This window comes from Terrapene carolina, unplaced genomic scaffold (genome assembly GCF_002925995.2).
Source record: "Terrapene carolina triunguis isolate 2854851 unplaced genomic scaffold, T_m_triunguis-2.0 Scaffold62, whole genome shotgun sequence".
NCBI classification, from domain to species: Eukaryota; Metazoa; Chordata; order Testudines; family Emydidae; genus Terrapene; species Terrapene triunguis.
In genome coordinates this window covers 48,063,077-48,078,629 of record NW_020664413.1, presented here as the reverse complement: position 1 = coordinate 48,078,629, position 15,553 = coordinate 48,063,077, and the positions used below count along the sequence as shown (strand labels likewise).

General features: G+C 41.0%; 1 protein-coding gene across 6 annotated transcripts in view; it reads right to left on the bottom strand.

Moving 5' to 3' along the window:
* The window catches only part of GULP1 (GULP PTB domain containing engulfment adaptor 1), a 167,514-nt gene that overhangs the window by 63,694 nt on the left and 88,267 nt on the right, over positions 1 to 15,553 (bottom strand). For 5 of the 6 annotated variants that reach the window (XM_026647632.1, XM_024201152.2, XM_024201155.2 and 2 more), the window contains 2 exons: positions 14,493 to 14,564; positions 2,393 to 2,491 (listed from right to left, as the gene is read on the bottom strand). In XM_026647632.1, the coding sequence (XP_026503417.1) occupies positions 2,393 to 2,491; positions 14,493 to 14,564 (171 nt within the window). The remainder of the gene's footprint in view (positions 1 to 2,392; positions 2,492 to 14,492; positions 14,565 to 15,553) is intronic. The other variant, XM_024201154.2, reaches the window with a different exon arrangement.

Genomic DNA, 15,553 nt, shown 5'->3' with positions numbered 1-15,553 from the left:
CGATTGTTATAACATCTGAAAAATATATCCATAAACATCTATAAAAAAATCCCTCCACACTGATTAAAAGTGAGTTCAACTATTTGTACATGTAATACAAAGGAATAATGTGTTTGTGTTGGAATAAGCTATTTATCCTCTGTTTACAGAAAACACAATAAATATGTTCCTTTTGATATTGTCATAACACTGCGTGTATTTTAAATCTGCTTTTGCTGAATTGCAAATGAGGGCTTCATTCATGTGTAATTTTGTAGTGTTAAGAAAACAAAGAAAAAAGAGGAACAAAAACTGCTCCTAGTTGATTTCTATTAAAACTTGTTATACAACATTTTCAAGAGTTTAAAATGTCTTGTTCCCTTAGTAATTTGTGTCCCACAATTTTCTATAAAGCTCCTTATATTTCTTTCTGCAAGAGATTAACATTTTTTGGCATTTGTTATTTTTAAAATGGCTGTAGCTAGGACAAGGATTTGAAACCACTTTTCATCCCACAATGCCACAAGGAGGATACAGAACTACAATGAAGTCAACTTAGAGTTGCTGGGGGTTTTCTGCCTACCAACTTTTCACCCACTGTCACTTAAAGGGTCTCAAGCAGAAAGGTTTGCAAGTAGAAATGTCCTTGAATTAAATTTGGCTTATCTCCAACTACAATATTATACTGAATTGCAATATTCATCATAAAAATAATAATACAATACACAGCAATGTATAGTGTTCATTGCAATTCAAAAATTAATACATGTATAAGAGTTTAGTAATTATAGAATGTTGAAAATTATTGAATAACTAGACCTACAATACTTTTAAGATCTGTTTATGGGCCTTTACGTCATTATTCCTCTTTGAATTCAAGGGAAGATTTTTTTGTTTAGTTTTGATTTTTTTCTGTAAGTCAAATTACATTTTCATCCAGAATAGGGAGACAATGAACTACAATACTGTAGAAATGACCACAGTTGAGGTCATATTTCACCAAATCAGTTGCTGCCATTGTTTCGAAGCCATATCTATAGCACAACTGGAATTTCAAAGTCTTCGGGGGGGGGGGGGGAAGGGGAACCCAGAAAAACAAGTAGCCCTTCCAAAATAGTGGAAGAGAAGTCTCACAGCAAATATAAATGGCTTATAAAGTCAGCTACAAAAGTTGATCTGCAACACTAGTACATATTTAGTTATCCCCATTAAATAGTCAACATCTGCCAGCGCATAACTCATAGTTGCCACAGCTATTTTTTATTCCACATGCTTAGGGTTACCATACGTCCGGTTTTTCCCGGACATGTCCGGCTTTTCGGCAATCAAACCCCCGTCCGGGGGGAATTGCCAAAAAGCCGAACATGTCCGGGAAAAATACCGGCCGGGCACTTCCTCTCCCACGGCTGCTCTGCTCCTCCCCTGACTCAGACTTCGGATCTGTTTAAGAGCCAAGCTGCCCGAGCCAGCGCTACCGGCTTCGGGCAGCCCCCGTGCCGCTGGCCGGGCACTTCCCTTCCCGGGTTCCAGCTGCTCTGCTCCGGCGGCGCAGGGTCCGGAGGCAAGGGGGCTGCCCGAAGCCGGTAGCGCTGGCTCGGGCAGCTCAGCTCTTAAACAGAGCCGAAGAGTCAGGGGAGGAGCAGAGCAGCTGGAGCCGGGGAGGAGAAGTGCCCGGCCGGGGGCGCAGGGTCTGGAGGCAAGGGGGCTGCCCGAAGCCCGAGCGCTACCGGATTCATGGTTTGCCGGGCAGCCTCCAGACCCTGCACCCCCGGCTGGGCGCTTCCCCTCCTGGGCTCCAGCTGCACTGGGGAAGCACCGGCCGGGGGCGCAGGGTCTGGGGGCTGCCCGGCAAACCGTGAAGCCGGTAGCGCTCGGGACGCCCTTTTCGCGTGGCTGGGAGGGAGGAGGGGGAGGGGAAGTTAGGGCGGGGACTTTGGGGAAGGGCTGGGGAAGGGGCGGAGTTGGGGCGGGGCCGGGGGTGGGGAAAGGGGCGGGGCCAGGGCCCGTGGAGTGTCCTTTTTTTTATTTTTTAAATATGGTAACCCTACACATGCTCTCAAACCGGAGGACACAGGAGGATTGGAAACAGGTGTCAGAGGGTCGTGGCCACTCTGTCCTTCTTGTATGGTTATATGGAAAGTCAGTCCCAGTGTAGTTCTGTTACAGAAATGTGAGCATCCGTATGTATTCTATATTTAGAAAACCTGTGTTATCTCATATACTTCTGTGTGGTAAATGTTGACAAAAATGATTATTTATAGTAACTAGCATAGGCATTTTTACAGTTGTTCCATAAGTAGGGAGTTTTTCACTACAAGAAATTATTAGAAGAGTGGTTTATAAAATAGAATTTCTAAATCAATGTTGAATTAACTACTGGTGTAACAAACAATTATGAAGTTAAGTTTCTTACCTTTGTTTTTGGATCTAGAATTTTTACACCATAAATTGAGATTTGTAATTCAACTTTCGGGGTTTTCTGGCCTTCAGATTTCTTGATATGTCTTGCAAACTGTAAGAAGGGGAGCAGAGATGCAATCACTATACCATGTTACCAGTTGTCCAGTTTAAAATGGCACTGGGTCGTTAATTACTGATCAGTCCCTCATCATATTAGTTGGTAAGTTCCATACTAATACAATTTTAGTTTAAAAAATACTCATAGACGTAGATGTCCTCTTTCAATTGCAGCAGCCAGGACTGTGATAATCTTTGGCAAGACCCTTTTTAAGCTGGCTTGTAACAGGATGGCCACATCAAACTCACTGAGAAAAGCCGATCTACTTAGCTTCCTGCCAATTGTCTAAAAAAACAACAACCCAACAGATAGTTTAAATAACTTCCTTTTGCCTCCTATGTGTGTCCTGCACACAGTTCGTGAAGTATAGGCATGCTTACTCCTATTCTCTGAGTCATCACTGCTGTATTTATACATCTAGCATGTAACCTTCCGAGGCCTTTCACCTTGTGCAGTCTCCACCTGTACAAAGTGGGTGTAAAATGCTGTCATTGCAATATGGAAGCAACTTACACTCACACTGCAGGTTTAAGGCAGTGCAGAACCACATCATTAAACTTCCTATGTCCTGATTCATTGTCCAGGTAACATATTTCACAAATCTCTTGTTAAGCACAGTTTGATGAAGATCGCTACCATTCCCTCTAAACTAGAGCTGCTCAGAAAATGTTTTTTTTTCCCCCAAAGAAATTTTTGACAAAAAAAAATTGTTTTCATTGAAAAATAAAAACCTGAAAACCAAAAGATTTTCATGTTTTGGCTCAAACGCTTTTGGAATTTCAATGAAAACTCAAAAATTTCCACAGAAAATGGTTTCCTCCAAAAACGGTGTCAGTTTTCCATAAAAAAAATTGTCATTACATTTTTCATGCAGCCATACTCCCAGTTCGTTACAGAGCCTGCAGGCTATCACTGTCCTTGTTAAAACAGGCATTTCATTCATATAGATTTTTTTCTAAGCCTTTATTAAAGCTTATGATATTTTCTATTTCATTCCCACATTTTCTTATTTATCCTCTTTCCTCCCTTTCACCGCTTTTTTCCTTATATTCAGTTTAACGTCATTTTATATTGTAAAACTTCAGGAGCAGGTGTTGTCTCTTATTATATATTTGTACAACACGTAGCACAATGGGTCCCTGGCCCCAGCTGGCTCATCCTATGGCAATACAAATAAAACAAAATTATAATAAACTAGCTTAACTGACCTGTTGGGTAATTGCCACGGCACCCCCATGTGGCATAAGGTTCACATAGCCAGCATCGGTCCACCACCCATTGCAGCCTTCCAGAATTGGGGTTGTGGATTGAGGATATTTGCACTGCAGTCATTCCTGGCTCCTGGAATGGCACTTTGGAGGCCATTGCAAGTGGTGCAACTTAGAGCACTTTTCCCATCTTTGTGTCCCATCCTTACCCATCCCGAAAGCATCACAGGGTTCCAAAGGATTGATCCTGGTGCAAATATTCTTTTCCAAATATCTACCCCTTTATTTTTCTTGCCTCTATCTGTCTCCATTAGTTCCACTATTTCCTTCAACAGACTGTGCCTGGCCATGTAGCTCAAATGTCCTTACAAACTCTATTTTTCTACCGTCAGCATGTATTCAACACTCCCCCACTCCCGTTTGCAGCCTACACACTAATAAAATTCTTTAAGAGGGTAAACATGTGCAGCCTCATATTAGCATCAAAACAGAAAGAGGGAAGAAATACTGGGAACTTGGAGAAGAACATGTCGACAGATTGATCCTTGGAGCTGAGATTGGCAAGGATCATAGGGTTAGAACATAAAGTTAAATTGAATCACAACATGGCTTGGGAATGAACACAGTGGGCCAACTTCACAGGCTCTTGTTTAGTTTTTACCTAATCCTCACTTGGGCAAAACAACAGATTTTAGCTCAATATCATGAACAGAAGCCCATTGGGTAGAATCAGATCTTAAATAACTGTAAAGGGCTGAATGAAATTTGAATTAAATAAGTGAAAATTTTTAACTTTCCTTTTTACGTAGTTTTTGGAATGGACATTTACGATGTCCTTAGCTGTATGTAACTTTTTAAGGGGAAACCACAACACATATACACCTCTACCCCTATATAACGCGACCTGATATAACACAAATTTGGATATAACGCAGTAAAGCAGTGCTCCGGCGGAGTGGGGCTGCGCACTCCGGCGAATCGAAGCAAGTTCAATATAACGCGGTTTCACCTACAACATGGTAAGATTTTTTTGGCTCCCGAGGACAGCGTTATATCGGGGTAAAGGTGGATTTAAACTGATTTTCTCTGGTTTCATTTAACTCAAAGCCTCCCCCCCCACCCCGCAACACTGTATATATGCATGTATTTCATTAATTTCACAACAGAGTTTGGGAAAATTGCCTTCTTGTTTGGGATTATTAAGTTACATTTGAAATGCTTATGCATTAAGTATTAGCAAACTGCAATCGGAGGGTTAATCAGGAACAGAACTGTATGAGGACAAAAACATACATCTTAGAATCTGCATGGATGATCTACTTAGAGAAGTACCAGATTATACAATGATTAAAGAAAATCAAATGCCAAATCAAAGTGATATAATTTTACTTAACATTTATATTTCATTTTATGGATTTAATTGTATTCACTGTAGCCTCATTTTTTAAAGGGAAGATGGTTCAGTTGTTAGCCTGGGACCCAGGAGACCGGAGTTCAGTTCTCTGCTATCACACCAACTTCCTGTGTGAACTTGGGCAAGTGTCTTAGACTCTTTCATTAGGGCCATGAATTACAAATAAATCCTGTTCTCACTTTAATTTTAGCTCATCTGGGGACCGCCATCCAAGTCTCACCTTTTTTACCTAAATGTGGGAAGATGCTTCTCCCAATCCTGCCATGACAATATCAGCAGGAGGTAGAAGAAGAGTTTAGCCAGACTGCAGCTGCTGCTTCATTATACGTATCATCCCCGATCAGGGCCCCACTGTGCTGGGTGCAATAAATGCATATAAGGAAAGAGGGTCTGTGACGGGTTGGATCACAGAAACCCCCTTGGGAGCTGCCACCCAATGTGCAAAGACTACCTCTGCTTCTGTTTTCCCTGCCAGCTCAGGACTCCAGCACCCTGTCTTGCTGAGCCAGACACTCCCGTCTGGCTCCAGACACAGTCCCAGGGTCTGAATCACTTGTCCCAAAGCTGCAAGTTTACCTGAAAACAGCTCACAGTAGTGTGCTTGTCTTTAGCACTCAGATGCCCAACTCCCAATGGGGTCTAAACCCAGATAAATCCGTTTTGCCCTGCATAAAGCTTATGCAGGGCAAACTCATAAATTGTTCGCCCTCTATAACACTGATAGAGAGATATGCACAGTTGTTTGCTCCCTCAGGTATTAATACATACTCTGAGTAAATTACTAAATAAAAAGTGATTTTATTAAATACAGACAGTAGGATTTAAGTGGTTCCAAGTAGTAACAGACAGAACAAAGTAAGTCACCAAGCAAAATAAAATAAAATGCGCAAATCTATGTCTAATCAAGCTAAATACAGATAATCTCACCCTCAGAGATGCTTCAGTAAGTTTTTCTCAGACTGGACATCTTCCAGGCCTGGGCACAATTCTTTCCCCTGGTACAGCTCTTGTTCCAGCTCAGGTGGTAGCTAGGGGATTCTTCATGATGGCTCCTCTCTCCCCTTTGTTCTGTTCCACCCCTTTATATATTTTTTGCATAAGGCGGGAACCCATTGTCCCTCTGGGTTTCCACCCCCCCTCACTGGAAAAGCACCAGGTTAAAGATGGATTCCAGTTCAGGTGACATGATCACATGTCACTGCAAGACTTCATTGCCCACTTGCCAGCACACACATATACAGGAAGACTAACAGGTAAACACAACCATCTGCAGACAATGGTCCTGGTTAATGGGAGTCATCAAGATTCCAAACCATCATTAATGGCCCACACTTTACATAATTACAATAGGCCCTCAGAGTTACATTTTATATTTCTAGTTTTAGATACAAGAGTGGTACATTTCTACAAATCAGATGATCATACTCAGTAGATTATAAGCTTTGTAATGATACCTTACAAGAGACCTTTTGCATGAAGCATATCCCAGTTACGTTATATTCACTTATTACCGTATTTTCTCTAAAACTATCCCAGTTACATTATATTGACTTATTATCAAGTTTTTATAAAACCATATAGACTGCACAATGTCACAGGGTCCTTGGAATTTAGCCTTTGTGGAGGAACAGGACAGGGGGGCCTTCTTTCCAATGGCCAAAGTTCTGGGCCTACAGGCCCTAAAACACCTCCAACAGAAGGCTGTCATGATGATGACCTTTGTGCAGAGTAGAGAAGGCCTAAAAGCCGGAACAATACTGCTCAAATCAATTCTCTGCCAAAACCCAGACAAAAGTAGTAACAGAGGAGGGAATCATAAAGTCTGTTGGGAAACTAACTGTTTTAGAAATATGATAACCGCAAAATTGCTAGCTATTGAGACATTGTTTTACGGAAAGATAATCATCTTTGCTGCTACTATTGTTTGCAATATTCTCTAATTCCAGCTATCTGCAAACCAGCCAATGATAGCTCTCTTTTAAGCGTCCCCCGAAAAGCCCCCCTTAGCCCTTGTCAAAATCCCCCGGAAAATGACATGTACCAAGTCTTAAGAAATGTACCCAAGCCAGAGTTGAGCACCACCCTCGCGGAAACCACCAAATGTCCCCATGCCCAATTACACCCACTTCTTGGAACATTAAGAAAGAGGGCGAGGGGAGGAGGGAAGAGTGACCCCAACTCAACACCCCAGCCTGTGACCAACGCGTGTTCATCCAAAGCTCAGCTTGTGATTTGTCCTTGAGCTCGTGTCCACTATATGCCCAGCTTATGATTGGTTCTTAATTTCTTAACTAATGACGTATTAATTGTGTCATGCTTGTGGTTTTAGTAAATAAAAGCAGCCTGCGTGCTGCTGTTCGGGGTGCCAGCTTTCGAGCTGCACCCCAGTGCGCACTGGTATGTATTGCAATAAAGGCCTCAGGCTCTGAGTCTGTGAACTAAAATCACTGCGTGGGTGATTATTGCCACGACACCTTCAAACAGCAAGAACAAAGAAGAGCACTCAAAGAGAAGAAAATTTGAATCCCTTAAGATACAGGTAGAAGGGGGTAAGTTTCTCAGAAATGTACCAGCTAGGGTGGGTAGAAAAGATAGTTACACTAGGCCTATCAAAATATATACCAGGCTGGGAGGAAGCCTAAAAAATCTGCCAGTTTTGGTAAGGAGGCTCCACCACTGAGTCTGCATGGTAAAGTGCTGCAGGGGACTCAGTCCCATTTCCTCTCCTCTCCCCTCCAAGTATACAAGACCCCCGGGATGGCAGCCCAGCAGGCATGAGGAGCCAGGGGCAGGATGGTAATGGAAGGCAAGGAAAGAGATTAGGCAGTTTTCTATTGCTGCTTCCTTTGCCTTCCCTTTTGAGGGTCTCTTAAGGGCTGCCAGGTATATGTGCGCAAGTAATCTCCTTAGACTCCCAGCAGATGAATCTCTTCCAGGTGGATGGGAAGGTTATTTCTCCATGCCCCACAGTCTGGCAGACACTGTAGTGGGCCGTAAGTCTGCGTTCCTACCCATGTAGAGTTGTTGGATGGGTCAAGGATGCTTCTTTCAGGTTGACTTTTGGGGGTGTACTGTGGAGCTTTTTTGCACTCCACATAGTCTTTTCACTGCCCCCCACTTCCACCAGCCCTCATCTTCAGATCTCGTGTGCCCCATTTTTCGCCTGTGATTACAACGTGGTGGGTAAAAGGACTCAAAGTGTCCCCTGGAAATCCACCAATGTAGTGAAAAGGAGGAATGGGTGGGAGCTCAGCTATTGACAGGGCAACACTGCAGCTTTTAAAGCACAGAATAGAAATGGTGCCTTTGATCATCACTCTGGTCCATTAATAACTGCAAGAGGTGGCTGCTTCTCCTGGGTAGTATGTGCAGACAACACCTTACTTGCTACACCCTATCAAGGAACAGAGGAGAAATTGAGGAATAAGCTTGCTGAAGCCGGGCTTCAAAGTGACTGGTGCCTCTTATGTCCTCCCTCCTAATCTCCATCTAAGGGAGCTAGGAAAGTGGACTTCAAAACAGCTTGATGACTGGGAGTTATCAGACACTGTTGCTGGACAACAACCAAGTTGGGAGAAGGAGAACAGAGAGCAGCCATGATTCCTGGCCATCAAGATCCCTTCATGCAGGCCTTCTTCCTTTAGAGGCTGCAAAGGAAAGAGGCTCTGAGCCTAGGAATTAATTGCTCACTAGCAGTTCCTCTCCATTCCCTCCAGGTTGTTTCCCTGCTGCAGCAGCAGCCTGGCCACCCTGAATCCCACTTCTCCTTAGCAAGGCAGAGGAGTGTAAGCAACCTGAGTCATTTTGAAACCCCATATTAGCATGGTTCTTCCCCAGTCAATCCCTGACTGGAATGAATATAGTAGACGAGGGTAGCTTCCTTCTGCTGCCCTTGGAAGGAGATGCCCTGGGTCAGCCTGACTGAAATGCTCCCTCCTTCTGTGCCTGCGCTTTTTCCTGTCCAGATGCCAAAGCCCTGCCCTTTCAATGGCTCACCACCCCTTCCTTCCTTATTTCTGTCACTTCTGCACTCACTGTTGTATTGAAGGCTGCTCCCTACCTAATGCCACTGAAGAAAGGCAGAGAGAAGGGACACTTAATCGGAGATGTATATCCTTAGTTTCCACATACATCCAGTTACACGTACAAGTACTATGGACAGGCTCAAACCAGAAAATTGCAGCTGAACTCCTTCAAACTTTGGGCAGGTTCAGATCTAATAGCAAACTTCTTGGACCTATCGCTACTATGCCAATTTTCTCTCCTATATGTTCATTTGACTAGAATTCTGGAAAATCCAGCTCAGAAATGTTAGAGGCAAGTGTTCCCATTATCCATCTTAGAAGTGTTTATAAACACATGCCGTAAAACACTACAGTGCCAAATTTTCTCTATTCCCTGCACAATTATGATTCTCATCATCCGTCCCTTGTGCCCTAAAATAATCTGAAAACAGGGCAAAGTTTAATAACATTCTGGATAAAGAAAATTTAGTAGATCTGATCAAGAAATGAGACAAAGTGAGAAAGTGGCTTGCTGTCTTCTAACAACCATGTCATGGTTAAAACTGCAAATGACCCAGTAAAATAACCGAGCATTTAAAAAACATGAAAGTAGTATATGAAATAAAAGTGTGTGGGGAAGTATTAAGAAAAAAATACATCAATTATTGTTTTGCTGTAGAACATCAGCTCCACCTGCTGGTAAAAATCAAATTCTAAATAGTTGTATACTATGATTTTGTACAATGTTGGTTTTTTTTGGCAGGAAAGTATTAAACTCTTCAAGCTATGTGAGTTGGGAGCTCCTAATGCCTGGAATCAAGGAAGTAAGAAACCATAAATTATCACTAAACACTTCATTCCGACACAGACTGCTGTGACGCTGGCTCAATAATGAAAACATGACACACCAACATGGTTTATACCAGTCTAAATACACTAATGTTTCAAAATGAATTAATGTGGCCTGTCATGGAAAGTCCTCAACATGTCTCAGGAGGAGCTTAGTATCTTGCTGGATCCGATCTTTTGTGCAAGACATTAGTTTAATTTTCATTAAAACCAGAACCACATGACCAAAAAATACAATACCACAAGCTAATCATAAATCATTTCATTAACAACAACTCCTCTTTCATATGGGTCAAAAAATTCTTTAAGCATGTTTTTGTCTTCTCTATATAATGGAATCCTTTTTGAAGCTATGATTTTACTGTAGTTTTATTAAATTTTAACTGACATTCCTATTTTTTAAAAGCAAACTAAAGGCTATTTTTCTGAATAAGAATAAACTCAGTATCTCTATATTTTTTGTCTTCATGGAATTCAGATTCAGAACACAGTCAATGCTATGTATTGGAAGTGATGTTGAGAGGGAGGTTTTTAATCTACTGAGGATTGTTTCTACGTAGAGCCTTTTCATTAATTTATGGTTTTCTTTCTTCTTTTTTTTTTTTGCGGGGGAGGGGAGGAGTTCTAAAAATTTTCAATTGAATCCATAAGTTTTCTCAACTGGATTCTATGTCCTCACACAAATTAAAATGGAGGTTGTTCATGAAGAACAATTACAGGATTGGGCCTTTGAAAACTATATAAAATCATACAGTTTGAAGATCTTTGTGTAACTCTGACAATGGCTGTGATTCAAAAGCTTATGCACATGGAAGAACTGGTTGAGATTTTGAAAGTGGAAGGCAGCTTGGGTGAAAGTGATCATGAAATGGTAGGGTTCATAATTTTAAGGAATGGTAGGAGGAAGAACATCAAAATAAAGACAATGGATTTCAAGAAGGCAGACTTTAGCAAACTCAGGGAGTTGGTAGGTAAGATCGCATGGGAAGCAAGAGGAAAAACAATTGAAGACAGTCAGCAGTTTTTCAGAGAGACATTATTAAGGGCACAAGAGCAAACAATCCCACTGCATAGGAAAGATAGGAAGTACGGCAAGAGACAAATTACAAAGGATGAATATAAACAACTAACACAAGTATGTAGGGACAAAATTAGAAAGGCCGAGGCACAAAACGATATCAAACTAGCTAGAGACATAAAGGGTAACAAGAAAACATTCTACAAATACATTAGAAGCAAGAGGAAGACCAAGGACAGGATAGGCCCATTACTCGACGAGGGGGAAAAAACTATAAAAGAAAATGTGGAAATGGCAGAGGTGCTTAATGACTTCTTTGTTTTGGTTTTCACCAAGAAAGTTGGTGGCAATTGGATGTCTAGCATAGTGAATGCCAGTGAAAATGAGATCGAATCAGAGGCTAAAATAGGGAAAGAACAAGTTAAAAATTACTTAGATAAGTTAGATGTCTTCAAGTCACCAGGGCCTGATGAAATGCATCTTAGAATACTCAAGGAGCTCACTGAGGAGATATCAGAGCCATTAGCAATTATCTTTGAGAAGTCATGGAAGACGGGAGAGATTCTAGAAGACTGGAAAAGGGAAAATATAGTGCCAATCTGGAAAAAGGGAAATAAGGACAACCCAGGGATATTACAGACCAGTCAGCTTAACTTCTGTACCCGGAAAGATAATGGAGCAAATAATAAAGCAATCAATTTGCAAATATCGAGAAGATAATAAGGTGATAAATAACCATCAGCATGGATTTGTCAAGAACAAATCATGTCAAACCAACCTGATATCTTTCTTTGACAGGGTAACAAGCCTTGTGGATAGGGAGAAGCAGTAGACGTGGTATAGCTTGACTTTATTAAAACTTTTCTTACTGTTTCACATGACCTTCTCATAAACAAACCAGGGAAATGCAACCTAGATGGAGCTACTATAAAATGGGTGCAAAACTGGTTGGAAAACCATTCCCAGAGAGTAGTTATCAGCGGTTCACAGTCATGCTGGAAGGGCATAACGAGTGGGGTCCCACAGAGGTCAGTTCTGGGTTTGGTTCTGTTCAGTATCTTCCTCAGTGATTTAGATAATGGCTTACAGAGTACACTTATAAAGTTTGCGGACGATACCAAGCTGGGAGGAGTTGCAAGTGCTTTGGAGGATAGGATTAAAATTCAAAACGATCTGGACAAACTGGAGAAATAGTCTAAAGTAAATAGGATGAAATTCATTAAGGACAAAAACAAAGTACTCCATTTAGGAAGGAACAATCAGTTGCACACATACAAAATGGGAAATGACTGCCTAGGAAGGAGTACTGTGGAAAGGGATCTGGGGGGCATAATGGACCACAAGCTAAATATGAGTCAACAGTGTAACGCTGTTGCAAAAAAGAAAAAAAAGAAAAAGAAACATCATTTTGGGATGTATTAGCAGGAGTGTTGTAAGCAAGACATGAGAAGTAATTCTTCTGCTCTACTCTGCACTGATTAGGCCTCAACTGGAGCATTGTGTCAGGTTCTGGGCACCACATTTCAGGAAAGATGTGGACAAATTGGAAAAAGTCCAGAGAAGAACAACAAAAATGATTAAAGGTCCAGAAAACATGACCTATGAGGGAAGATTGAACAAATTGTGTTTGTTTAGTCTGGAAAAGAGAAGACAGAGAGGATATAACAATTTTCAAGTACATAAAAGGTTGTTATAAGGAGGAGGGAGAAAAATTGTTCTTCTTAACCTCTGAGGATAGGACAAGAAGCAATGGGCTTAAATTGCAGCAAGGGAGATTTAGGTTGAACGTTAGGAAAAACTTCCTGTCAGAGTGGTTAGGCACTGAAATAAATTGCCTAGGGAGGTTGTGGAATCTCCATCACTGGAGATTTTTAAGAGCAGGTTAGACAGACACCTGTCAGGGATGGTCTAGATAATACTTAGTCCTGCAATGAATGAAGGGGACTGGACCAGATGACCTCTCGAGGTTCCTTAGAATCACAGAATCATAGAATCATAGAATATCAGGGTTGGAAGGGACCTCAGGAGGTCATCTAGTCCAATCCCCTGCTCAAAGTAGGACCAGTCCTCAACTAAATCATCCTAGCGAGGGCTTTGTCAAGCCTGACCTTAAAAACCTCTAAGGAAAGAGATTCCACGACCTCCCTAGGTAACCCATTCCAGTGCTTCACTGCCCTTCTAGTGAAAAAGTTTTTCCTAATATCCAACATGAACCTCTCCCACTTCTAGTCCTATGATTCTATGATATCAGGTAGTTGCTTATCAATGCACCAGTTAATCATGGACAGCATTTTACTCACAGAAATCTTACTATAAATATACATTTGTAAGTTTTAGTGTTTGATCTTGCACAAGTATTTGCCTAGGACAGGGATGCATGCAGACTGATCCATTTGGACATTTAAGCCCTTTGCTGGTACATTCCCCTAGACTGTAAGAAACATCCTTTTTTCCATCTGATTTCTTCCTTGAACTTGCAGTCCAATATACAAAATTCCCACTGAATGCACTGAGGGTTACATGATAATATAGCTGTGCTGCTATAGCGCTTTAGGCCAGGTCTACACTACAAACTTATATCAGTATAATTACATCGCTCAAGGGTATGAAAAATCCACCTCTCCTGTCGGCATAGGAGAGTCTTCATTTAAGTGCTGCAGCTGGGCCGATGCAGCATTTCAAGTGTGCCTGCCCTTTGAGAAGATTCCACTATGCCGATGGGGAGTTTCTCCCATTGGCATAGTTAATCCACCTCTCCTGTTTCCATAGCACTGTCTACACCAGGGGTTAGGGCAATATATCCACATTGCTCAGGGGTGTGGATTTTTCACACCCGAGTGACATAGTTATACCAATATAAGTCCGTAGTGTAGACCGGGTCTTAATAAGGATTGTAGGATTTGTTAGTTCCATTCATTCATCCTGAACTTCTGCACAGGATGAAAATGACTGGAATTCATCCAAGTGCTAAGCTAAGAGCACCAGTCACCCGTTTCTTTGATAGTTCGGCGGCACTTCCAGGAAAACTGGTGCAGCAGGGCATCTTCACTTTCAACCTCAAGTTAGATGTGATTCTCAGTAATGAGCCCTAAGTCTAAAGAAGTTCTAGTTGTCTTGCACGGAAGGCAACAGGATTTTTTATAGCCTGATTAGAGGTTATCAATCACCACATATGGGTAGCTGAAACTAAATTAAACTGTTGATAAATAATTTAGAATTAATAAGGTCCAATTTGCGAAATGAAGGTATTATACATGAAGGCACTGAACTTTATGCTACTATTGGTAGTTATCTTTCCTAGCAAGACAGTCTTCAAAACATTTGGGCAGAAGAGTAGAAGATCTGGTAGTATATACAGAATACAGAAGTATTTACATACTAGTGAGGTTAGTAAAAGTCACAGCTTTTGACATGCTGTAAATGTCCACAGTCATTTATTTAGCTATATATAATATAACATGTTACGCATTGGTGTTATCTATATTTATAAATGCTTCCCTACCTTCAGTTTTCTAACAGCATCTCTCACAACTTCTGTACCTTTGGGTTGCTCCACTTCAGTACTGCCAAGAAACTGAAAATATTGTAATTTGTGAGAAAAATGTTATATGCTGAAAGGCACAATTTACTGATTAACTTTGTAAATAATATTTTGGAAATACAATTCTTTCAGCACTTGATTTTGTTGTCTAATGATGGATCTTAATATACTTATTTTTAATCAAAGGAAATGAAGGCAACATAAATAAAACTCCAAATTAGAGTGAAAACATCAAAGTTCTTTGAAGCAGTCTTTGAAACCAATTTTACTTGGTTTGAATTCACAGAAGTCCTTGGATTTCTGGTCAAGTTACTTTCCCTCTGTAGAATATAATTTGACTCTTTTCCTCTGGCATTGCCATAAGGGAAATGTCATGACTTTTGGGAAAGAATGGAACAGTGCAAGTATTTTAGAAGCTCCAGTGAATAAGATGTTTCCAAGATGTAAATTCAGCATGTGCTACCAGTTTGAACTGGTTGCTTCACAAACATGGTGAAGGATAATTAAAGGACTGATTCCACTCTCACCATGGAATACATTGACTTCAATGGAATAAATTCTTACTTACACTGGCAAAAGTAACACTCAAACAATTTACACAATAATAGAATATTAGTAATTTAGCTCTATATTTTGACAAGATCCTGTTTTAACAAAAAACAAGTATGCACATAAAAATGTGCAGTGAGGCCCAATTATTTAAAGACACCTCTCCTAGCTTCGAGATTGGAACGCCAAAAGCACCTTTCTTAAGCTATTTGCATGCTTATTGCTTGGTTTCCAAAACTTTGCATGTGCAAGGTACAGTGGAGGTGCTCAGATTGTGTTTGTGGGCTTAAATCAAGCCATTATATACCTAGCTACCTGATTTCTACATAAAATTATAGGTTTTTTTCACCCATGTCTGAGGGTTTGCCTATGCACAATTCTGTCAGAAAAGAACACAAAAACTTAAGATGATGATTTAGACGTGTAAGTTTTGGGGACTCTGGAAAATTTAAGAACAGTAATCAGAGAAATAC